Below are 25694 nucleotides of genomic sequence, written 5' to 3' on the forward strand. Positions count from 1 at the left end.
GCTCTTCTTCGTAGACATTGAGTTTGGCTGCAGCTGCACACAGTTGCAGCGCCTCCTACAGGAAACTGGTGGAGCTACGCAGAGAACCACGCCGTTCAGAAGCCTTGTTTGGATTCATGTTTTTATAAAACACTGAGGTCCGGACCCCGGGGTCCTCAGTGGGAGCTACGGTCCTGCTTCAAGGACAAACTTGATTCAAGATGGCTGCCACATCCAACTATCTTAAAGCAGAAGAACGTCTCTAACTCAGTTTTACAGACACTGAACTGAAATCTGGTGTGGTAGTAGTTCCACGAGAGATGTAACAGATCAAACAAGTTTACAGTTAAAGGAATCTTCCTCAGCTGTGACAGCAGCAGTAATTAAGGACTAATTGAGGTAAAGTTGCTCAGACTGAGCAGATAAAGTCAACAGGAGATGAGAGTCTCCGTCCCAGGTGGTCCCATCGGCGTGCCGCTTCCCCGCTCTGCAGCAAAAGTCAGATTTTTATTTAAAGTGTGTGTGTGAGATATGAAAACGACTTCATGTGGACCCTTTGTGGTTTAACCTTCAGCAACATTTTAATCAGCGTCCAGAAACGACGACGCCGCCGGCATAATGATGGAGACCGCCGGTGAGGGCCTCCTCCTCGCCGCTGCGCCCGCAACATCTTCTCTTCAACTGCAAATTTCCTCCTGGGGGTTCCCCCACAGCATCTTTTCCTCCTCTGTTAAAGACCTCACCTCTCATCCGTGTTTGTTTCTTCCTCCTCACGTCTCGTCTCTCCGTCCACCCATTAGTCTGTCTTTTTAAACTCTGCTCCGACATTTACCGCCGATGAATATTCACGTCGCCGAGGCGTCTTTTGTGTTTTCACACGGCGCTCTCGAAATCACATCGCTCAAGGCGTCACTGGGAAAAAAAAAAGACCCTGATATGTATTCATAAATTTATCCTCAAAGCTGAGAGCTCCAACTGCTCGCCCAGACGAATAACAATAATAATATCAGGATTAAAATAAACAGAAATGTAGATTTTACGAGGAAACAACAACCGTAGTTTAATATCTGACAGGAATTTAAAGCTCTCCTTGGAAAGTGGGGGGGCAGGTGTTTTATTTCTCTTTGAGCTTCCTGTACCTGGGGCAGTTTGTCTCTGACCTCTGCAGTAATGGGATTCTGATTGACACCTGGGGGACGGGGGGACGAGGACAGTGTTGACTTCTCATTGGTGGGAAACGAAAACTTTCCAACTCTGACGAAGCTGGGACGTCGTGCAAAACGTAAATAAAAGCAGAATATAAACGAATATTTTATTCACAGTGGAACGTAGTGCACTTATCAAATGTTGAAACTAAGAAATTGTACCAAGTTGCAAATAGGAACCAGCTGGAGGAGCTTCCTGCAACTAGTTAGGTTAACTGGGATCAGGTCAGTAGGAGGACTGGGTATTAAAAGAGCATTCTAGAGAGATTAAATGTCTCAGAGGTAAAGATGAGCAGAGGTTCACCAGTCTGGGGAGAAAAAAGTGGAACAATTTTAGAACAACGTGCCTCAAAATTGGGAAGACTTTGAATATCTTCATCATCTTCAGTTCATAAAATCATCAACAGATCAGAAGAAAATGGAGAAACCTCTAAGGGTCAAAGGTCACGGCTGGTTCTGGTTCTGTTCTGCTCAGGAACACTGTCTGTAAACACAGTTCACCGTGCCGTCCACAGATGCTGCTTAAAGCTCTATCAGGCAAAGAAGAAGCCAGATGTGTCTCCTCCGGACCAAAGAGAAGAACCGTTCTGAGGTCGGACGGGTCCAAACCATCCAGCCTGCCTCTCTGATGGTATGGGGGTGCATTACTGCCTCCGACACAGCTTACACGCTATTTGTTGCTTTGCTATTTAAGAAGTTTAAACACATTGTGGAGAAATTTAAACGAACCTTTAACCGATTTACACGATTCTATTTTCCCTAATTAATTCCTGGAAATCACTCTGTTTTTGCTCAGCGCGACATCAAAGCTCGAAGAATCAACTGCTAATTAACAGCAATTATCCTCGTTCCCAGATTCCAACACCCCCGACGCACAGATCTGCTGATCCCAGTAAACTGAGCAGAAACCCAACACGGTCCTTAAATGCGGTAACTAAGTGATGCTTTCATTCAAGAAGCCAACTGGGTCAGACGCCGAGGCAGTAAGGCCCGTTTTCTGTTATGGTTCAGCATCTGGAAAAGGTGGGGGGGACGCAGTGAGGGGCTTAATTACGTGTGATGAAATAAAACAGAGACAGGAGTGGCAGGGGAAAGGTTCAGAGGTTTGTGTTTAAGGGATTTATTTTTCAGTGTAACGGCTAATTGCTCACACGGAGGAAATTCATTGATCCCAATCCAGAAAATCCCTCCCAGCTTTAGAGCCACGTCTTCCTCCCTCATTGACATGGACCTTGCAGCTCCGCCGTGGCTCGAAACGAATCCGAATCAACACGTTACCTGTTAATTGCCCTCTCTGCTTCTTGCCACCTGACCTGCAGTGCATTGTGGGAAATGCGAGGTGCAAGATCTCCACGCCGGCTCTCCGGAGAGAGAGACCTCATCCTCCGACCTCCGTCTAATTAAATCTGTCCTCCTCATCTCTCGTCTCACTTGAAAGTTGGCACTTTGAGAAAGTAGTGGACCGTTCGCACCATCAGTCCTCCGTCAAACATCAGCTGCTTCGTGCAGGAACGAAAAATCACAATTTGACCTTTTAAGACAAGCAAATCAAGCTGGAGACCTACAGGCTTCACGTTTCACCAAAACGTAAGATGTTTGGCATAAAAGTGCCTCTTTTTACATCCATTCCTCCAAGGAATGCTAGTCTCTAAACATCTTTATTTTTCTGTTTTCCAGATTGAATTTAAGGTGAATATTTATAGCCGTATGTTTATTTTTTTTGGGGGGCGGGGGCTTTTTAGGTGTTTTGATGGCTTGAGTTAAAATGTTTTCCTTAGAAATAAAAGATAAAACTTCTGCTGGAGAAGAAGACGTGACGAAGTTTAACCAGTAAACTCCATCTGTTCCAACAACAAACAGTTACCTACGAATATTTAGAGTGTCTGTTTTCTTTTTTAAATTTGAGTTTGACCCCAGATTTAAGAGGAGATCAATGTGAGTCCTTCAGGAGTATCCATTATTTTCCACCAGCTGACGCCTCATTAGCGTTTCACCAATTGACTAAGTTTGCAACCTCCTCGCTTTGGTTCCATTGACATACTCTGTACTGGAAATATATATTCCTTACGGTCTGCACCGCCTCCTGGTCGGGGCCCATTTTCACTCAGGAGACAAACGATGTTGCAGGAAGTGATTTGAGGTTAACAAGGGAGGCAAACAGGAACTTTTATTAAGCCTGGTGAAACTGCAAACATGTAAAAAAAAATGACTCCGTGCAGCGGGGTTTCTGCAGAGCTTTAACTGCTTCGCCGCGATGCCTGACTGCACTCCGGTTTACGGGAGGAGACACCGGAGGACTCTAAGCTGCCCAATTAAGATTTGGAGCTGAAACATAAAACGCTGCACGCTTAAAATAATAATAAAAAGTCCTGCATATGTTTAATTATTGTTTTGATGGTGAGTGGTTTTTACTTTCTGTTGATACGCTCATAAATAATTCATAATAAATGTTGAAAATGTGACTTTTTAAAGCAAAATGTTCATTCCTCTGCTGATATGAGACAAATAAAAGTCTGGTTCGTGACGTCACCTCCCTCCTTTAGGTGGTGGATGTGCCTCATGTGGACCTGCATCAGTCTGTCCCAGCCATCCATCTATCGAACTCTCAGCATTACTAATGCATGCAGTTGGACATGCTATCCAAGCAGGAGTCAATCAGGAGGTCTTTACTGCCCGTGACATGCCAACTCGGTTCGATAGAATCGACGAGCCGGGCCTCTCTGCTGATGCTCTCGGCTATAGACAAAAAACCGGACTGCAGAGGCGTGGAAGACGTCCGTCGCTGAGACAACAACATCTACGGTCGAGAAATGACGTCAAAGTTTCCCAAAATACTGCAGAATCAGCTGGTTTTTACTGGTCTGCAGAGAGGCTGGAACGGCAGCGGGTGACAAGCATTCCTTTCATTTAATGATTAATTTTACATCAAAATTAGGCCAAATTAACAGAAATAAACGCTTCTTTTTCCTTCTATTTTCTTAACAAAATAGAGACTTTCTGTTTGACACAAATTGTTCGGTGTTTGTGTTTTTGTTTTTGTTCCACAGCCAGTGTTTGTGGGTCTGGTGGACATTTTGGGGCATTTTGGGTTATAAAATCAACACAATCAAGCAGTTTTACGTTAAAACACTTAATAGACGTCTACTTCACCCCAATTACAAGCAATATAAACACCATATGTGATTTATAATTGCCATTTACCTTTGATAAATTACATTTTTTCTCAATTAAAATGTGCTTTAACCCATTTAAACCAATCAAATTAACCCATTTAGTTTGGTTTCTTGAACACAAGCTGAACAGTAACCATGTCAGGTTTTATAACTTGTACGTTTCAAGCGTGGCGTCTCAGGCTGCTCAGATCTTTACTCCATCTTTTGCAGGTTTTGATGGTATGTGTAGCGTCTACCAAGCATCAGGGTGCGGGGAATCCAGGTCGCTCCAAAAAGTAAATGTCCAGACTGGGAGATAAGTTTGGGGAAAATACCATTTATTATGCAATTTATTATGAATATTAAATGAGATCAAAATCCAGAGTGGGAGTCTATGGCTGCATGCAAAAATAGATGTCAATTATGATGACATGATAGAGACTAACCAGCAAACCAAAGAGAGCGGTAAAAACCATATGACCTTCCCTATCCTGCAGGTTTTCCTTGTTTCTCTGCTCCATCACACCTGGTTTGAATCAATGGGTGATTAACAGGCTTCTGCAGATCATGAAGAGGTGATTTAACCTCTGAATCAGGTGTGTTGGAGCAGAGAAACAAGGAAAACCTGCAGGATGGTGGCCCTGAGGACCAGGAATGGAGACCCCTGGTGTAAACCCACATGCAAACCAAACTGAACCATCAAAAGCCAAATAAAACAAACCCAGACAATGCTCAAACACCAAATGGTTCCTAAAGTATGTTTTGTCAAAAGGGGAAGAGGCCCCTAAATGACATCAGATGCTCATCATTGGGGACATTTGCCTCAGGGTTGGAAAACAGAAGAAGGCCACAGACCCACATATAATCCAGGAAATAATATGGAAGTTCTCTGCCATTTTTTTTTATCCCACAGGGATTCTTTGGACTCCTCTTTGGATCTGAAAACTCCAGGAAGGATAAAAAAAAACCCCAAAGTAGGCCCGTGAATGGGTTTGGTCCACCTCCTTCTACTTTTCTCCAAGCTTCAAAGATGAAAAGCTCCAAAGAAGACTTGACGCCTCGACCCTGGTTGGATCTTTAAAACATCTCGGACAGGAAGACCGTTCAGTTTCTCCATTTTTCGACATCCAGATTTCTTTCCCTGCTGGCTGCTGATGGGCTCGTCTTTGTTTTGGTTCCGTCTCATCCTCCTCTTCAAAGTCACTGTCAGACTCTGAAAATCCCTCCTCTTCATCATCATCAGCATCATTTCCTCCTTTCCAAATTCATCTGCAAGGCTATCTGAGCAGACATTCATTTGGTCATCCTGATCGGTCATGATGAGGAACCAGAGTGCGGTCATTGAACACGTGTTCAGGTTTCTGTTCTCCACAGAAAATGAGCCAAGGCCGATGAGTCAGACTTAGAAAAACTAAGGAATGGTGTCATTTTTCAGTCCTACAGACCCGAACGCCCTACAAGGGTTAATTAAGAACTCTTTTCAGCTGAAATTAGACAAAACAATTCCTTCTTTTGTGAGTTATGAGTTGCCGAATCCTACCTCGCTAAAAAGAGTGGCTTGTTTTCCTCTTTGCTTCTGGAGGGAGTATTGATTGAAATTTATGAAAAGACACAAAACATTAGTTTCTTTTTCCTGCTATGCCGAACCCCAACAGCTGAGGTACGTACAGAACCGTGATTTAGTCCAAAATAATCAAACTCCCTTTTTCATTTTCTTCTCTTATCTTGCTGCTGTCTCCTAATGTCACCACCGGCGCTGCAGCCCTCTTGTGTGTTACTTTATCTCAGCGCCTGGAGCAGATATTTTACCCATCGAGGGCCATAATCTGAAACCAAGGTAGGACCCAAAGAGCAGGTGTAATTACAGAAAATGTTGGCAGTTTCCCAGCCAGAAGAGGGGTTATATTGCACACTTAGAAGTCTCTTTTTCCACTTAACCCCAGACCGAAGGTCATTAGCAGCTCAGGTGGTTACTATGGTCACTGTTTTGATCATAACAAGATCCCCCCGCGGAGCAAATGTTTTCACTGAATTAAAAAAAAAGGGCTGCCTAAACTCCTGCTGGTTAATGACCAGCTTCAGATGCAAAGAACAGCTTGGAGGAAGCACAGGTGAATGAAAGGAAAAGGAGGAAGAAATGTACTGAAATTTGCAAAAACAAAAAAAAGGACTTTGTGCTGTTTGGCCTTAATCAATTTATATGTGAATCACCACTTACCGACAAAGGTCATCTCAGTAAACTGCACGATTCAAACCCAGCTGCATGCATTCCTGTTTTATCCAGTAATAACAAATAAATCCAACTGCAGTTCAATGGATTTGGATTCAGATATAGATCCAAGCGTTTCAAGGCTTCGTCTGTCTGTCTGGTCCTGGAGGGCCACCATCCTGCAGGTTTTAGATGTTTCTCTGCTCTTCAGCAGGTCTTCAGGTTCTGCAGAAGCCTGTTAATCAGTCACTCATTCAAATCAGGCGTGTAAAGCAGAGAGACAACTAAAACAAGCAGGATGGTGGCCCTCCAGGACCAGGATTGGACACAACTGGTCTACAACTAAACAACTTTAGGAAACAATCTGACTTAAAATGACCACCACAGCCAATTCACCTTAGAAAACAGAAAAATGGCTCTACGAGACATTCACAACTCACGCTCCAGTGTTTTCATCCCATCGGCTGTCAAATTACCCTTAAAAAAAACCCTTAATGTTGTTGTTCTTTCTGGTTATTTCATCTGTAAATTAGCTATAAAGCACAACTCTATGCAGCCCTGCTCCCTCTGGCTGGTCCAAATCCTCTAATCTCCATCAGAAGAATCCAAACCAGCATCATCCTCAGCTGTCACCGACTCGTCGCGCTCCAGAAAGTTACATTACCTCGAACAAGAAGCAAAAGTCTGGAAATCTCATCTGTTTGACTGTGATCTCTCTCTCTCTTTTCAGCTGTATTGTAGGATCCTGTTGTGCACCATCAGACAACCGTATATAATGAGAATCAGCATTTTTCGGCCTCCGCATAGAATCACTTTTCATGACTCAACGATCCCATTATTAAGGAGTTTCTAACCATCAAACCCCGCCGTCGTCAAATCTGAATCAAACGTCTTGTTTGGGGAGGTTTAGGATGCCACCACGCCGGCGCTGTCAGCGTGCGAGAATTTGTGACCACTCAAGGTGAATTACACAAACACTGTGATGACGCTGTTAACACTTCTCCGTCTGTTTGAAATGCTGCTTCAGCTGATTGGGATACACGGCCATATGGTGTTTTCTTCTCTGATAAGCTTCTCTTCTCATGTCGCCCATGCCAATATGGCTGGCTCAGTGGGACGGCGAACTGATGAGTGGATGGACAAGTGTGATTTCAGACCTCATGCCTCTGTGTGTGCAGCTCGTTGTTATTCAGAAAGTGACTGCTACGGGCTTGATGTGTCTCGTGTTGGCATTGCTAAGCTTCAGGGTCATGTGGGGGCTGGTGCCTGCAGAGGTCAATGGGCAGGGGGCGGGCTACATCCTGGACAGGTTGCCCGTCCATCACAGGACAACACGTACTCTCATGCAGGGTCAGTTTAGAGCAGGGGTGTCCAATCCTGGTCCTCAGGGACTCCATCCTGCATGTTTTACTTGTTTCTCTGCTCCAACACACCTGATCTGAATCAATGAGTGATTAACAGGCTTCTGCAGAACATGAAGAGGTGATTTAACATCTGAATCAGGTGTGTTGGAGCAGAGAAACAAGGAAAACATGCAGGATAGTGGCTCTCCAGGACCAGGATTGGACACCCCTGGTTTAGAGTCACCAACTAATCTAACATGCATGATTTTGGAGAGTGAGGGGGAAATAAGAGGACCTGAAGAACAGCCATCCATGGTCCATGCAGACCAAGATTTAAACCGGAGACCTTCTTGATGTGAGCTGACGGTGCTAAACACGAGTCCACCATGCAGCCACACAACATTAATATTTTAAATGGTTGTACCTCGCTGATAGAGACCAGCTGGCAACTCAAAATTGAGCAAAAACAGTTAAGTTTTCTGTTGCAGTATCACTGAATTCTGATCGTTTATGACCGAATGACCAGTGAGCCGTGCGGCCACGTTTTGAGCATCCAGTTTTTGAAAATCAGCGTTAATGCATGGCTTTCAAATCTTCATTCTAGGCTGCCCACATTGTACCCAGATTTGTACCCACCTTGGAGCTGGTCCCATAGTTTATGATTTAATCTACTGGAGTTCACGTCTGAAAAAAAAAAAATTTGAACCAGATTTTACATGCATGGTTTATAGATCTGGACAGTCTTGTGACGGGTGACCTGTCCAGGAAGTACAATACTTTATGCCCATGATTGCTGCAAAGAGGCACCAGCTTCCAGCAACCCTGCACAAAAAAACAAATAAAGAAAATAGATAAATTAATAGCTGTAGCCTCAAATGATTTCGGTCAAAGGAGAGATCATCCAGGTGTTAAACGACAGCTCTACGGCTCTAGAATTGATGGAAATTAACTTGAGAAGTGTCCAAGACAGATCTGAGACTCCTGCATTGACTCTGCAATGATTTTTAAAAGAAGATTTATCATAAAATTCTCTTTTTCGGAAAGACTCTGAGCCTTTGCGACTCGTGCAAAGAAGCAGAGACTTCCTTCCATCTGCCATTCGCTGACCAGTCACCAACTCTCACAGCTCAGTGAGATTTCAGCTTCAGCAACATTTTACTTATTATTCATCCAGCTCATCCAATCTGAAATGAATAATAGAACAGAACATGCAGTGCATTGGGAGTTTAGGCTTTGAGCCATCCAACGTGGATATATTTCTTACAAACGAAGCTCCTGCAGGATCTGTTCTCAGAGTTTGTTGTTTATGATTGTCAGCTACTACCACCTGTAAAATCTACTCACTTATTGCCATATTTCTGTTTGCTAAAGGTGATTAGCTGAATTGGGCTGACTCTAAAACTAAATCAGTTGTAGACAAACGTCCAGTTACTACGTTTTTGAAAATCTGTTCAGCGGTAAATGAGACATCTTGATTCCCAAACATTTCAGATTCTGACCCACAAAATAACAACAGCAGAGACTTGTAACAAACACCACTTTTGGGACAATTAATCATGGGCATAAAGATGACAATCTTTATATATTTTTACCTATTATAACCACACTCTTGTAAAAACTTCGACGGACATTTTTAACCGAATTAGCTCCACAGCGAGGCTCTGACCCCAACTTTGGGAACCACTGTGCTATAAGACAGACACGAGCATTTACATTTTCATTAAAATCTGCTCATCAGTTTTTAGGTAATCTTGCAAAAAGCCAAACCAACCAACACCACTGAAAACATAACCTCCGTGGCAGAGGCCTGGTTATCTATCATGAAGCAACAAGGATGCAAAAAAGAAAGGCTTTTATAATAAAGGCTTTAGCTTTTCTTATAAATATGCAACATATTGTCATAATCTGGTGCAGGAACTGTAGAGAAAAGGAATAATAATTTAAAAAAAAAACTAAAAAAGCCAGAGGAACAACAAGATTACAATACAATCGAGCTGCTTGGAAGCAAAATATAAAAAAATTAGAGTGATATAGGAAGTTTAAATAAAACTATGCTTAAAGATGATTTGAGGGAGTGGTTCTCCACGGTCCAGTCGTTTCCTTTAAACCTGGAAGCGGAGAACAAATATCCTTCAGATCCATGTCGGAGGTGGAGGCTGCGAGGGAGCGGGAGGTCAATGAGGGGATTAGTCATGAAATCTTGACAGGAGGAGCCATTATCAGGGTGGCAGACAGGGAGGAGTCACGTCCCAAAAAGGCCGCCTCCATTAATGAAATGGGTCACCGCATGAATGTTGGATGGGCTCCGTCGACGGCGAGGAAGACGTGACTGAATTCTGAGACACTCCGAGCGGAGGCTGGTGACCCCGAGCAGACGGTACGAAGGCTTTATGGGTCACAGCACCCAGTGGACATCGATCTGACGCCAGTCAACAGTTTGAAGTTAAATGCACGATTTGTTTTGTAGCGATCATGTATTTATTAAGAAGGAAATCAAAAATGCCGAAAGAATTCTCTGTATCAGTTTGTCTCGGGGTGACGAGTCGATTTATTTGTGAGCATATTAGAGAATCAAAATACAGTTTCTGTCATGCATTTCAGTCTTTTGGTTCTTTTTTTGTGGGTTTTATCAATTTTTGGTCGTCTTTGGCTTTCTGTTTTCTTCTCACCTTTCACCTCCGCCTGCCACGCCCACCTCACCTGTTTCTCGTCATGTCCTCAGCTGCAACCATCTCTCTCTGTTTTTGCTGCCACGCCAGCCTTTTGCTTTGTTTATATTTTATTTTAATAAATTAGTTTAATTTTAATAGACGAGTCTGCGTTCTGGGTTCGCCTCCGTCTCCGCCCCCCTCCACTGACAGTTCCCTTTAATTTGTGAAGTAATGTTTCAGTCTTGAAAACAGAGTTCTGTTGGAAATACTGGAGCTCCGGGTCAATTTGTACCTTAGCAGCTTTGGTGACTTTGTACACATGTATATGAAAAAAAAGCAGAGTTCATGAGATATTTTGCTAACAAATAGACAGACTTGGCATCAAATGTGTGGTGCTCAAAGCATTGTTCAGACCCTCCAGGATTTCACGATGTTGCGATCGCAACTATTAACGCAAAATCAAGCAAACCCCGCGAAATCGCAACTTTTTGCAACTTTAACCCAATATTTATTGTTTATAAAGTGATTCTCCACCGTTTCTGCGGTCTAGTCTCTTCTTTGTGGGTTTGTGTAGCGTGGAATACAAAATAACCCCAAATAACTCAGGAAGAAGACACGTGACGTCACTTCCTGTTAACATCAGAATGCCGGGAGCGTGCAGGAGCAGCGACCGAAGCCAAAATGTGCGCTAATGCTTCACATTTGCCCACAACGATTTCAACAAACCAGTTTCCTCCCCAGCTGCAGCTGTTTTGCACGTCCTGCAGTGTAATCATGGAACATAAACGCATCGACAAACACTTTGTGTCTGCAAAACATGTGAGGAGAGCTGCAGACCAGGGACGATCCAGAAATGCTCATGAATGTCAGTTTAGAAGCTATCAAAGTTCTCAAATAAAGCACCTTTTGAGAATGTCAATGTTTGTTGGGAATTATCTTACAAAACTAGGAAGGATTTTTGGTTTATATATTAAAAGTTATGGTTGTTTATTGATTTTAGGAAAAAAACAAAATGCAACTGGCAGAACTATATCTATTTTTGTGTTTTTAAAAGGTCAGTTGGATGTGGTGGCCTCTTGAATTATTACAGTTACAGTTACAGTTACATCAGTTTCACTAAAACCTGTACAGTCCTTCATGAGTTATTTTGCTAACAGACAGACAAACAGAGGAAATTACACGATGGCTCGCATTTCATGATGGTAGGCGGTGCTTTACGTTCAAGATATTCCTTCCACTTCATCAAAAGTCAGAGGAATCAAGCAGGTTCGTGTTATGAAAAGCAGCAGAGCAGAGGACAGGAGGAACCCAGCCTCAACAAATCCTCCTTCATGGTTCAGTTTGGAAGATGACAATTAACTCTTTAACTCGATGTTCGTTTTCTTGTTTGAAACCCTGCTGATGTTGCACATCTGGATTCCGCATTGAGTTTATCGTTATTAGAAGTCAGCAGAGACAACAGATTTGGATATATTTCCGAGCGGAGCGCCGCGGCTCTGATGTGACAGGACCGTTCATGCTTGGCTGGATGTGGAGGCACGGATCATGAATAAGGCTGTGGCAGATCTGAAAACATTTCCTCCAGGCAATATCTGTGCCATACTGTGTTTCATAAATCCAAATCTATTTCAAATGGGTTTTAATCTAAAACTCCCATTCACCAACACTCAGCAGGCCTGTGTTAGAACCCACCATCTCCATAATGTACAGGCCCTCTTCTCCCACTTCCACTTCTTGGAAAGTGGATTGGTTGTTGAACGGCCCCCAAGGTCTCCCGATCTGACCCCCTTAGACTTTTATCTTTGGGGTCATCTGAAGGCGATCGTCTCTGCTGTGAAGATACGAGATGTGCTCGCATTTCTCCTGCGGTGTTGCTGTCAGTGTGTGACGAATGGGAGAAGAGGGTTGCATTGACAATCCAACACTTTGAACACATTTTATAAGTGGTGAGAAACTTGTAAATAACTCATGAAAGAATAAAGTTACGTTAAAACCAAGCACACCGTTGGTTTTCTTGTGAAATTCCCAATAAGTTTGATGTGTCACATGACCCTCTTCCCATTGAAAAAACAAAACTTGGATCCAAAATGGCCACCATAGTCACCACCCAGCTTGAAAAGTTTCCCCCCTCCCATATACTAATGTGCCACAAACAGGAAGTTAATATCCCCAACCATTCCAATTTTATTAAGGTGAATCCACAGAAATGGCCGACCCTGTATATGCCGTTCGTTACCCTGAAACTTGACACACACCCACCCATACACCGATATGACCACCAGATATCCCTGCATGCATGCAAACCTGGCTATAACTCAGCTGTGCAGATATAAAGCCAAACCTTGGGGTGGTAGTAGCTGAGAGTTCGCCCCAACAGACTGCACCAGATCCTGCACGACTTTATCGTTCAGTTTTGACCAAAATGGCCGTATCTCTGTCATTTTTTTCAACACAGAAAGATTATCTTTGTTTAAAACTTTCACATGAGAGATAAATTTTGCCAACAAATGTTAGAGTTTTAATTATTTTATTGTTTTTAGTCCTTTAACTGTGAGGTGGTCATGGTGTATTCTTTATTTTCTTGTTTTAAACACTTTTGATCATCATTTCTGACCTTGGTTTTGGTTTTTCTTTGAGGTGTTTTCTCATTTGTTTTGTTTTAATGGACCCATCAGAACTGATTGCTGGGATCTTGTCAACCTTTTCAGTATTTTTTCAAAGAAAAATGTAACCAAATGGTGAAAAAGACAAAGATGTACCTTGTTATACTCAGACCTGGAGTGATAGATGTTGATATTCATGCATGGAGACGAGACTAAGATGATAAGTGTAATGTAATGGAACTATTTTATGTGTAAGGTCACATTGGAGTAGAACAAGGAAGTGACGTATACAGTAGAGACGCTAGAGCCGACAACACTCTGTTCAGCAACCTGAGAATGTGCCAGTGTTATGTTCAACAGTAAAGACGTTCAAACGCAATACCGGTGACATCCTTGACTCGGCATAACACTACAATAAGATCTGATTTTTTTCATCTTATCGTTTTCCTAAATTGCTCTGTTTGACATATTTGTCCCAAAGTAGGTTTTTTAAAGGGACTCGTCAAACTCACTCAGAGAGAAGCAGCACAAAGCAAACATTCTGTCGTCTGTTAGAAATATTTCAAAGAAACAAGAAATAGTGGGGGATTTATGACAGCAAAGTACAATACGTTTAAGCTGGATTGTCTTTGAAAAGGGGCAATTCAGCAAACAGAGACTGAGCAGTCAGAATCCATCCTTCTTTTCATCCCGTCATTTGTATGTGAGAGCGGAACGCCGAGTGAGGGGAAGAAAGAAAGACGAATCTTTTCAAAGGCGGGGAGGAAAAAAAGTGGAAAAATAAAAAACAGGTAGTTCATACGGGCAAACAAACAGGAAGTCAGACTTTTGAGACAAATAAATGGACTAAAAACGTGCCAGAGATACAGATGCAGGTTTACACGTCTGTGTGTGTCACCAAAATATCTCCAAAACCTCTGGATACATTTTAATGAAACTTTCAGGAAATAATCATCGGATGTGCATCTTCAGCTCATTAACATTTCAGGTCTCAGCTATTCAACCGTGTCCAACACAAAAATAACTAAAGCTCAGTCAGTTTTACCGAGGCTGATCCAAACACATATTCAGTGCACATACTGCACAAGATTTTTGCTGAAAATTGAGTATTTCCAGTTTGTCTGTTAGGAAAAATACCTCATGGATTTGAATAAAACTTTAATTTCTACATAAGAACTAATAAACTTTTGTAGTCAGCCCAATTCAAGACGAACGCCACAACAAATCAACCTTATCCAACACGAAAACGACTATAACTTTGTCAAATTTACAGATATTGAATTCAAATTTGCCGTGGCGGGAGCTGAGAGTCATTCCCAAAATTACACTTAACGTCATTTAACTCTGCCCCTTCTCATCATGAGACTATCTTAGTTTAAAACTCAAACTGCAGTTCTTTAAATGCTCGGTTTTCAATTATTTTGAGGGTAAACTGATTAAAATCCTCCAAAACACACACAAAAAAGGTTTATATCATTAAAAAAAGAGTTAGGAGATCACTTGATGCGTTTAATTCATTAGTTTGGTTTTAAAAAAGCAACTTTTAACTGAAACAGGTCGTTTTTCATGGCTGAAGTATAAAAAAAAAGCCGTAGGATCCCGTATTTATAGAGGCCTTTTGATACATTTAACCACAATGTGCTGTTATTAAAACCATCACAACACTGAGGGCAGTTTTTATTGGATAAGAGACAACTGCTTACAGTAAATTTCATATCCGTCGTTTGACACGATGCCTTTTCCCCGTCTTGGTTCACATGTGCGGTGCTCGAGGAGGTTTTTGCAGCTGGGAGGATCCAATTAATTGGATAGGGGTGCTAGCTTCTATATTAATAGCACTCGGAGAGGAAAAACGCCTACGACATCTGGCTCCAGATGAGCACACATTTGGGTAAATTACTGTGAACGGTACACGCTGAACACAAGTAAACCCTCTGGAAAAAAAAAGAATTGTTTCTGAAACATAGAAGTCAATATGATGAGGACAGATGGAGTAAATAAATCATATGTCTCTGGTGTTCCTGCTTCTCTTCAGCTGGAGACAGGTTCTGAAAAACCTTCAAACCTTCTCTTGTCCAGACAGCCTTAAATCCAGTGTGCACGTCTCGCAAAGATACGGCGGCCTTTGTGAAGCGGGCTCTCCTCGGCGCGAATGATCAAGGCGAGCAAAAAGTTTCTGCTCCAGCTGATAAAAATTTCCTTTGAGCTTCTCGGCCCTGGCAGGCTCACGCAGAGAGGGCGTTAGCTCGAGACGGATCAAAGGTGGTAAGACGGAGAACAGGTTTGGGCAGAAGTCAGGAAGGACGTGGGGTGTTGGCGCTTGTGGACGAAGGGAGGAAAAAGAGACGGCATTAACGGAGAGAGACAGACTGCTGGGTGTAGAAATAAAACACTCATCCGAGGAAACAAATCCAAAAGGTACATCTTAGGAGTTCGATCAAGCAAAAAGCTGATGAGATGGATGTCAGGGTGTGGGGAACCATCAGTGCAGACTCATTTTAAAGAAAACTAATTTATTAAAATAAAACAAACGAAAACAAAAACTGGAACTAAATACAAACATAAGCATGTAGCGATAAAACACGGACGAAGGGCAACGAACCAGCGGAGAGTGGAGGAGAAGACCGGGCTTTGAAAACACACAGAGGCTAATCGGTAAGTGGGCACAGGTGCGTGAAACTCATTACTGACAGGTGGAGGTGGGCGTGGCAGCAAACCGAGTGTAGACTGAGGAAGAATGGAAAAACACTGGAGACAGAGACAGTACCAAAAGGAAAACAAGATAACAAAACCCAAGAAAAGACACAAAGGAAAAACCCAAAACCTCACAATGGAATATACTAAGCCAGGGGTCTCCAATCCTGGTCCTCAGGGCGACCATCCTGCAGGTTTTCCTTGTTCCTCTGCTCTAAAACACCTGATTCGAATCAATGGGTGATTAACAGGCTTCTGCAGAACAAGAAGAGGTGATTTAACCTCTGAATCAGGTGTGTTGGAGCAGGAAACAAGGAAAACCTGCAGGATGGTGGCCCTGAGGACCAGGATTGGCCACCCCTGATCTAGGGTGTGCATCTCTGGTTAGTAGCTGAAATGTTTCTCAAACTCATTAAAGATTCATGACAACAACTTAACAGAAGTTTGACTCTTTTTATAATCTGTAATGTCAAAGTCTTAAACTATGTTGTTGATGACTCTCAGCTGGCTGACCTAAACCATCTTTGCTTAGGTTGACTTCAAAAGTTAATGACTTGCAGACGGAAATCCACTGATTACCTGCATGAGATATATGAGCTTGCAGGAACATTTGCAGAGTCACTGTTGGGGTCTGAAACCTGCCCTCATTTCGTCACAGCCATCAAGCGTTGTATTTTGACTCCTGTGCAGGAACTCTCCTCTGCCAGAGAACAATGTCCACTGATGATAACTAATTTGGCCATCTTCATTTCTAAATTGAATCATAAATGTGGGGCAGCTGCCAAGGCAGGCACAGTGTGGGTCGTTTCCACTCAGAATTTTTTTTTTTTAGTTTAGTTCAGTTTATTCATTTCATTTGCAAAAACAAAAAAGAAAAAAAAAAAAACAAACAAATAAAGTAAAGTACAACTCAAATTAAATAAAATGAAAGGTAGCAGAAGAAGAAAGAAAATCTTATAATGTCTGCCCCTTTTTCAAAAATAATATTAATTTCAACGGTAATAAAAAAAAACAACTTTCAACTCCTCAAACTCTTGCAAATACAAATTATACAATTTCATATTTCTTTAAAAAGTGAACTTTTATCATTCTTTTGAACGAATTAATCGGATTACAAAACCTGCAAAGTATAATAATCTACCAACTCGTAACATTTACATAATTTGAATTCTTGAAATAATGTATTAGATGAGTGATAATAATGTTTTCTTGTAAAACTAAAATAGGATTTGTGATTGTTTTACATGCATTCCCCCAAACTTCAATGCAATAAATCAAGTGTGGAATAATAATTGCTTTGTATAATATAAATAGTGCTTTGTCATTAAATAAGTCCTTTATTTTACACAGAACTGCAATAGATTTTGCTATTTTTGTTCTTAAGTAATTTGTATGAGGTCTCCAAGTCAGCTCTTCATCAACACCCTCAATTCTGAACAAAACATTAACAATTTTCTTACTTTTTACTGAATATCATATAATTTGTTTTGTCCAAATTTAACAAATTCAGTGAATTCGATAAAAGATTTGACTATTTTCTCATAAATTTGAGTTTCCAACTAGCCAGATACAACTATAACACTTGGAGTTTTTGTTGTTGGTCACCATCAGGTATTAAAACACCAAATTTGATCTTAATACCTGTGAAATTGTTTGAGTTATATCCATTTCCTGTGTTTGATATGCTCGATCAGCTGACTGGGTACATTCTGACATACATTCAATGATATTATTTTGCTAACAGACAAACAGGGAAGGTTATCAGGCCTTTCGCTGCCATCGACACACATTACAGATTATGACTCAGTGACCGTTTATTTCCATCTTTTAGTTTATTTTCTCCGGGCAAACAAAAGGCTGTTGGATCTCTTAACTGCAAGCTAACATGTGGCGTGGATGTTGACAGATGGTCCGAGTTATTTGGCGCCGTTGCATTTGCTGTCCCACAAACACGGCGCCCTCCCACACAAATTCAGAGGGCTGATGAATAAAAAAAAAAAAGAAAAAGAAAATGCAGAGCGCAGCACAAAGTAAATAGATGCTTATGGTTGCACATGGAGGGGGAGAGCCAGGAAAGAGAGACAGTGTGAGACTAAGGAGGGGAGACAAGTGGAATGACTTATTCAAGGGGGAAGTGGGCAGCAAGAAACATGAAATTAGCACAAATAGATTATCTGTCAACTACAGGCAGGGCTAAGAGCAAGCCAGGAAGGGAAGGAGAAGAAGAAGGCAAAAAAAAATAGATCGACCTCTTGTTTGTTCCTCCCTTAGGGGAGTTCCGATGGAGCCATCACTCGCCAAATTGCTGATCTTTATTGGGAACAGCTGTATCCAAATCGCACACACATTAAACTACACACCAATTAGGATGCACCAATAATAGGACCTATGCACTACGGGAGTAATAAAGCATCTAATCCCTTACAGATGGTCCATTTTTGCACGCAATAGACAAAAAGGTTTCGTTTTTTTTAACACCTTTTGATTACTAATACATCTGAGTTCTGTGGATTTGTTGTGAAAGATTTTCACATTTATTTTTTCATTTGGAGGTATTGCAGTGAAACACATCGGGAGAGAAGAAATAGGAAGAAATAAACAAGAAAAGTGGCTTTAAGCTCATATATTTGCTGTAAATGTAAATGTTCATTAGCAGGTATTGTCCCCAATTTAAAAAAAATGGAAATACCAAATTGTCACGTCTGAGCTGTCCTTTGTGCGTACTTTCCTGAACTCTGCAGCTTTATTATTCATCATCAACCCTAAACGTGTCATATGTGACCTTAGAAAACAACGGAGGGTAATTATGCTGTAGCAGCTGAAACAAACAGGAACAAGCCTCAAAGATGGAGCCTTTCAAGCTGCTTTTAGTATTTATTTTTATCTCCATACAGCCTCAGAAAGGTTGACTTTTTTTAACCAAGCTTGATGCCAAACAGCAGACCCTCCAGGATTTGGCGATGTTGCGATTGCAACTATTAACGCAAAATCAAGCAAACCCTGCAAAATTGCAACTTTTTGCAACTTTGCCCAAAACACCGCAACTTTACCGCAACTTTAACCCAATATTTATTGTTTCTAAAGTGATTCAACACTGTTTCTGCGGTCTAGTCTCTTCTTTGTGGGTTTGTGTAGCGTGGAATACAAAATAAGCCCAAATAACTCAGGAAGAAGACACGTGACGTCACTTCCTGTTAACATCAGAATGCCGGGAGCGTGCAGGAGCAGCGACCGAAGCCAAAATGTGCGCTAATGCTTCACATTTGCCCACAAAGATTTCAGCAAACCAGTTTCCTCCCCAGCTGCAGCTGTTTTGCACGTCCTGCAGTGTAATCATGGAACATAAACGCATCGACAAACACTTTGTGTCTGCAAAACATGTGAGGAGAGCTGCAGACCAGGGACAATCCAGAAATGCTCATGAATGTCAGTTTAGAAGCTATCAAAGTTCTCAAATAAAGCACCTTTTGAGAATGTCAATGTTTGTTGGGAATTATCTTACAAAACTAGGAAAGATTTTTGGTTTAGATAGTAAAAGTTATGTTTTTTTATTGATTTTGGTAAAAAAGAAATTGCAACTTTTAGGAAAATGCCCCGCGAAATCAGGCATTTTAGCTGCAACAATCACAAAAAATGCCTGTGAAATCCTGGAGGGATTGAAACAGGGATAAACTTGGTAACACGAAAGCAATGAAACAAAGACAAAACTTAAAACTTTTAAAGTTTTTATAATCTTTCCTATCTGTGGTCTTATGAGTTCAGTTAGTGGGGGCAGAATTATTTAAATTCAGACTCTGATGGTGTTCTCTCCTTGTCCATAACACCGAGGAACAATTTGACCAGAAAAGGAACTCGTCTAACCTGCAATCACCAAAACTAAACTCCTAAATCATTTTATTTTTTTTTCTTCTTTTGAGGTAAAAGCCCAGACAAAGACCAGTCCCTTCTGAGAGATGTTGAGCACAGTGGGGAGGGTGGACAGAGAAACAGAGCCAGAAAGATCCGTTAGGTGCCTGAATCTCCTCCAGCTTTAATTACAGCGTATTGATCACAGGCTGGAGGAGGGAAAAGGACGGGGGGATCGTGTGAAGAGGGAGAGACAGTTGGTGAAATTGCAGACTGGAGTTACTGTAAAGCATTTAAAAAAAAAGAGAGCCGGAGCAATTATTCGAAAGTCATCCAGCAGATCATTAGAAGCTTGTCTCCTGGACCCTCGGAGCCTGTTCTGGCTCCGCTCGCTGATACGATAAAATAGCCAGGGTGTCAAACTCATTTAACTCACAGGCTGGTATGCATTGTTTGCATCAATCTCACAGCTTCATGCCTGCTTTAATTTGAAATTCAAAGCATCGATTTTGTTTTTCTTCTTCCCCTGCAGTGCCTTCGGTCTGGGCTTTCCTTGTAATCATTCATAGGAGAACCGTCATGATGAGCACCTGAAATTCAGCTGAAGGTTACAGAAACAGACGGGTTCTTTCTGCACGAAGAGGCGATATCGCTCGCCCTCTTTCATGTCAGAGTTTTAGGGTTTTTGGTATTATCTTGTTTCAGTTTGCTGCCACGCCCATCTACACCTGCCCCGAATCTCGTTAATCACTTCACCTGTGCCCACTTTCCAATCACCTCCTCTGTTTAAAAACCTGCTGATTCATTGTTCTTGGTTCCCTGCTGTTTCTTATTTTGCTGCCACGTCAGCCTTTTTGTTTTTGTTCATCTTTGTCAGGGAGGACCAGGGTGCAGCAGGTAAGATGCAAAAAAACTCTTTATTTACAAAATCCTGGAAACGTAGCCTGAACAAAAATCCATAGAGTTAGGAAACAGGAACGTGCACAACGCTGACAAAAGGTGTCAACTAAATGAGGATCCAACAACAGTGCACTTAAATACAAAACAAAGATCATTAACACACTCAGGACGGGTGCGCTAAGAAACCAAACACATGAGAACAAAAGGAAAAACCAAAACCCGAAACAATTTTATTTTAATAAATTAGTTTTCTTAAAAGATGAGTCTGCACTCGAAACAACATCACACCAAACTTTAGGTCAAAATCTGCAGAACTAGTCCTGTTTGTGTTTCTTTAAGGTCAGTTTGTTTAAAGTCCAGTCTCACATCTGTATTCTGATCCGTGACGCGTGGAGAAAAGCTCCGAGCAGCGGTTTGTCACCGGGCGTGCAGAGCGAGTCTCATTACTGCTGAACTGCGCGTTACCTTTGGTAAACAGTGGGAAACATTCCTCAGACGGGCTCCGCTCCAGAAGCAGCGGGCCGGTAAACGAGCGGAGCCCGATGGAGCTGCAGAGCCATCGCTCACGTCTACGGCCCCACAGGGATGCATGAGCCGGGTCATGATTAGTCAGATAGAATAAATAATCTGCGCTTTATGACAGCCCTCTTCATTCCAGTGTGTGCTGAATGGATGCCCCATCAAACTCCTTTGTGTTAGTAAATTCCCTCCAGTTATTTTTTGCTGAATGACCTTCTCAATCATGAGAAAAGTCAAAAATTCAATTTCTGACTGTTGCATTCATTACTGTGGGCTCTACTCAAAGGTACCTGCCCATTTAAAGGCTTTCAAGGTGGTTTAATGCTTGTGCTTAAAGGAACAGTTTAACCAATTAGGAGTGTATTTCTTTGTAAAATCTATAAATAATTATCTGATCTATTATAGATACTTTAGCTCTTTGAATTCGGGGCCGACAGTAATTTTCAAATATTCAAAATTGAAGAATCAAAGCAAATGTCACTTTTTATTTTTCATTTATTTGTTTTACACCTGTACCTGAGAGTGACATTGTTTCCTGTTTGGGTGTTTTTTTGCAACACTTCCTCCCTCCCTCCATTTAAAAAAAGAAAAAAAACAGCTCAGAATGTCATATCTGATTATGCCATTTTATTTTATTTTGAAAGGATAATAAAATGGTAATTAAAACTTAGGTTTTTAAAAATTTCACAGGAATGCTTTTACCTTTTAAATCCAATACACTTTGATTACACGGTTATTTCAGCAGAAATATGAAACTCCTGCTAAATATGATCCCTGAATGCACCGGAAATCCTACAGCTAGCTGCTGCTGCTACTTTTCATGCTTGTAAATAATCACAGAATGTGACGAAAATAACCGAGTAATGCAAAATTTATGACAAGGAAGTATTTATAAAGTAGAATTCACACAAACTGCTATGAAATGTTGGATCTTTGGGTTGTTTTATTACGGCAGAAATCCATTTTGTTCTTCTCTGAGCTCCAACCAGCCGTTAGCTCGTCAGTCCTTTTGGACTAAAACTCTGTTTCTACAAACTCTGGTAATTTAAGACGTGGCTGAACTATCTCTTTACATTACTTAACTCAGTCGTTAAGTAATGTAAATAACGCCACAGCGGAAAAGGCATTTAGTGAAATGGCGAACTTGAAGATTGAAGTAGCTCAACAGTTTGATATTTCCTCGCAGCCACATCTGCCGTCTGCAGCGACTGAATGAAACACTTCTGTTCGCAGCCGAACCTCACAAGTTTATTTTCAAGCCGACTTCAACACTTCCACCCGCTTCCTCGAATTGTGACGTTCCGCCACGCTGCGCTTCTGCACAGCGACTCTCTCATGTGTGAAGAGTAAAACAAGAGTAATTAAATCTTCATTCCTTCAGCCCCACATCCACATCAGTTAAATTGAAAACCCACACCGTGTAAAACAGATCCACTTAAGCCTATGCCCCAGTGACTCTTGTTGTGGCGTCAGAAAAGCAGGGGAAGCGTTTGTCGGCCGCTCTGCTAACAGCATAATGGCGTCTTGTTTTCGTGCTACATGACCCTCGGTGGAGCTGGTAAATCAAACACTAATTACAGTGTGCAGTGACCTGATGGATGAAATGCTACATCTGATGTTTTCCACCAAGCCAACAGGCAGCTGAGTGAGTCTGCTGTCCGAAAGCGGAGCGCTTCAGCGAATCGTAAGCAGTTCGGTTAATTAAGACATGCTGACATATTGTGAACTCTGTGCAGCGTCATGGATTCAATAGTTACCAGGGGGTAAAAAAAAAAAACAAACCAAAGAAATAAACCTGAAGTGTGGTTTTGTGGAAGGATTATGAACAACTGCCGTCTTACCGGAGGCAGATGGATCAGTTACGACCTCGTTAACCCTGACAGGACGAGCTAAGGGCTACAGTTATTTTAATACGATGATAATCCTGCAGGAAGCGCTACAGCTAGCTGACATTTTTGAGCCTAAAGTTGTTTTAAAACCGATTCCTCCAAACTGAGATTGCACAAAAAGCCATCTACAACAGGTAAGATGTTAATTCTTCGTAAAACGGCGCTTTCTTACCTTCCCTGAACTTTGATGTCAGAAATGGCGTAGAAGTATCTCGACAGACTGCTCTCGTCCACCATGGTGGCCCCCGTGGCGGGCCGAAGCAGCCGGATTCTCAGGTCGGTGATGGTGAAGAAGTCCCTCAGGTTCTTGGTCGTGTCCAGCTGTCCGTACAGCGACGCCATGTTGTGGAGCCTCGGCCCGGCAAACAGTGCGAACCGGTCCTTGATCTCGAAGCGTACCGTCTTGTCGTACTTCCACACGTAGCCGCGGGAGTACTCCTCGGTGCAGATGATGTCTAGCAGGGTGTGCTGGGTCAGCTCCTGCACTGTCTTGGGGTCCATGGTGAAGGCATCCAGGCAGTCCGTGGCGTAGAACTGGTACGGCTGCCAGGTTCGCCCGTAGTCCAGCGATTTCTCCAAGACCATCTGCTCGGGTCGGCCTGACTCAAACGTGATGACGATGTCGTCGGTCAGCTCGATGGTCTTGTTCCAGGACAGCGTGATGTTCACCAGGAGGGGCTTGGGGTGCTTCTTCCAGGACGTGGACTGCCAGAAGGTGGTGGGGTTTCGGCCCTCATTGTCAAACATGAGCTCCGGAGGGTGAGCGAGCTCCTCGGTGCTGGCGTCACATTCGTTGTTACACATGTAGGGATTCTCCTAAAGACGAGATGAAGAAAAAAATCATTGAAAACTTGGAACTGAAACAAAAAACATTCTGTCATTTCTGGGGTTTAATATTATTCAGACATCCGTTAACTCTTGTTATAACGGCAGACAATCATGTTTTTGCCCATTTCTGTGTGCCTGTTAGCAAAATATCTCATAAACTACCAGACAAATTTGAATGAAACTCCCAACAAGTAACCACCGCGTGTCCGTGTACATCTAATTAACTTTTGCAGCCAACTCAATTCAAAATGGCCACCATAACTAAGTGGCTTCAGCAAATACAGAAATAGAAATAGTGTGGTAGTAGCTGAGACTGATCATGTCATAAAAATAACAAAGTTATTCTCAAGGTTCGACTAAAATGGCTGCAAAGTCATCATTTTTCTGCATAAAATGACCTTATTTTAAAAGGTGACAAATATAATCTTAGTGAGTTCAATCAAAGTCAGCTGGACGTCTTGTTTCATAAACAAAATGTCCCAAAATTAGGATAAAATTAGAATATTTTTAATGCTTCTGTGAACGTTTCTGTCTGAGCATATCCTCCAAGATATATGAAAGCTTCTTTGGCATGTTTAGGTAAGTTTGTCAACCTTTATTTGCTTCCACCCCGTAGTCAGATTAAGTAATTCGAACATGCTTGTAAATCTAATTGGCAGTTGATTTAGCCTCATCAGGGTCAATCTGAGGAGCAGATGCCGGGAGTTGTTTATCACGAGTCTCTTCACGAGCTCAAATTCATCAGGCACTTTGCTGGAAAGAGGTCTTTCTGAAAACATTTGTCCAATTCACCACAAATCATTACGAGGCAATGTTCTCTCTTCTTGCTCCTCGGGGGCTCGGAGTCGGTGTTAAGGGGCGGTGGGGGAGACGGCACTCCTCCAAGAGGACCTTTCAAGTGCTACAAGCTCCAATTTATCAGGACAAGATAATCCACTACTTGATTAGGTGGGAGATGTCACCCTGTGTGTGTGTGTGTGTGTGTGTGAGGAAACAGGCAGAGCAGCTCCACTCTGATGTAAGACAGTGTAATGAAGCAGCGAGGCAGAGATTGAGTAAGTTACAGGGAGAAACAGCTCCATTCGGCTAATAAGCTCTGCAAGTTTTTCTCCGTCCTCCAAGGCAAGGTGACAATGAAACAGGGTCCTGTCAGGGCCTCTGACTGTCGGAGGACCCCCCCATTAATATCCTGTCTGGACCGTCCCCTACAGGCTTCTCTGAGAGATTTTGGAGGAGGAAGACGGCGGAAAGCAGCAGTGAAAAATTCCACTTGGCTTTCAGCGTAACATCTCATGGTACGAGGTTAGGAGCGCCATTAACTGCAGCATCTGGTGCACCTTAAAATACACAGACAGATGTGTAATAACTCATAGGCGACAGTTATGTGTGCTTGGAGGCTGTGGGCAGTCTCTAAAATAACACACTCTGTATGCACCACGACTGTCAGAGCATTCATCAGGGGACACCTTGGAGAACAGAAAGAAATTGGGGATTTTTAGCACCAAAGATACAGAAAAAAGTTAAAGCCAAGTTCAGTATTTTATAATTTAAATATGTCTTTCAAACTGATGTAATCTGCATCTCTGTTGGGTTTTTTACCTTGTAAGAAGAGAAAAGTAAACAACACAAAAAGTTTATTTGAGCAAATTTATTTTTGGTGTAACGATGCTTCTTGGCAGTAAATCTTCTACTTCCATCCATCCATCCATCCATCCATCCATCCATCCATCCGTCCGTCCGTCCATCCATCCGTCCGTCCATCCATCCATCCGTCCATCCCTCCGTCCATCCCTCCATCCATCCATCCATCCATCCATCCATCCATCCATCCATCCGTCCGTCCGTCCATCCATCCGTCCGTCCATCCATCCATCCG

General features: G+C 42.2%; 1 protein-coding gene across 6 annotated transcripts in view; it reads right to left on the reverse strand.

Moving 5' to 3' along the window:
- The window catches only part of ntng1a (netrin g1a), a 122840-nt gene that overhangs the window by 39499 nt on the left and 57647 nt on the right, over window positions 1-25694 (reverse strand). For all 6 annotated transcript variants that reach the window (XM_017432337.3, XM_017432330.3, XM_017432336.3 and 3 more), the window contains exon 3: window positions 23163-23806. In XM_017432337.3, coding sequence (XP_017287826.1) covers window positions 23163-23806 — 644 coding nt within the window. The remainder of the gene's footprint in view (window positions 1-23162; window positions 23807-25694) is intronic.

Source organism: Kryptolebias marmoratus, linkage group LG21 (assembly GCF_001649575.2).
Source record: "Kryptolebias marmoratus isolate JLee-2015 linkage group LG21, ASM164957v2, whole genome shotgun sequence".
Taxonomy (NCBI): domain Eukaryota; kingdom Metazoa; phylum Chordata; class Actinopteri; order Cyprinodontiformes; family Rivulidae; genus Kryptolebias; species Kryptolebias marmoratus.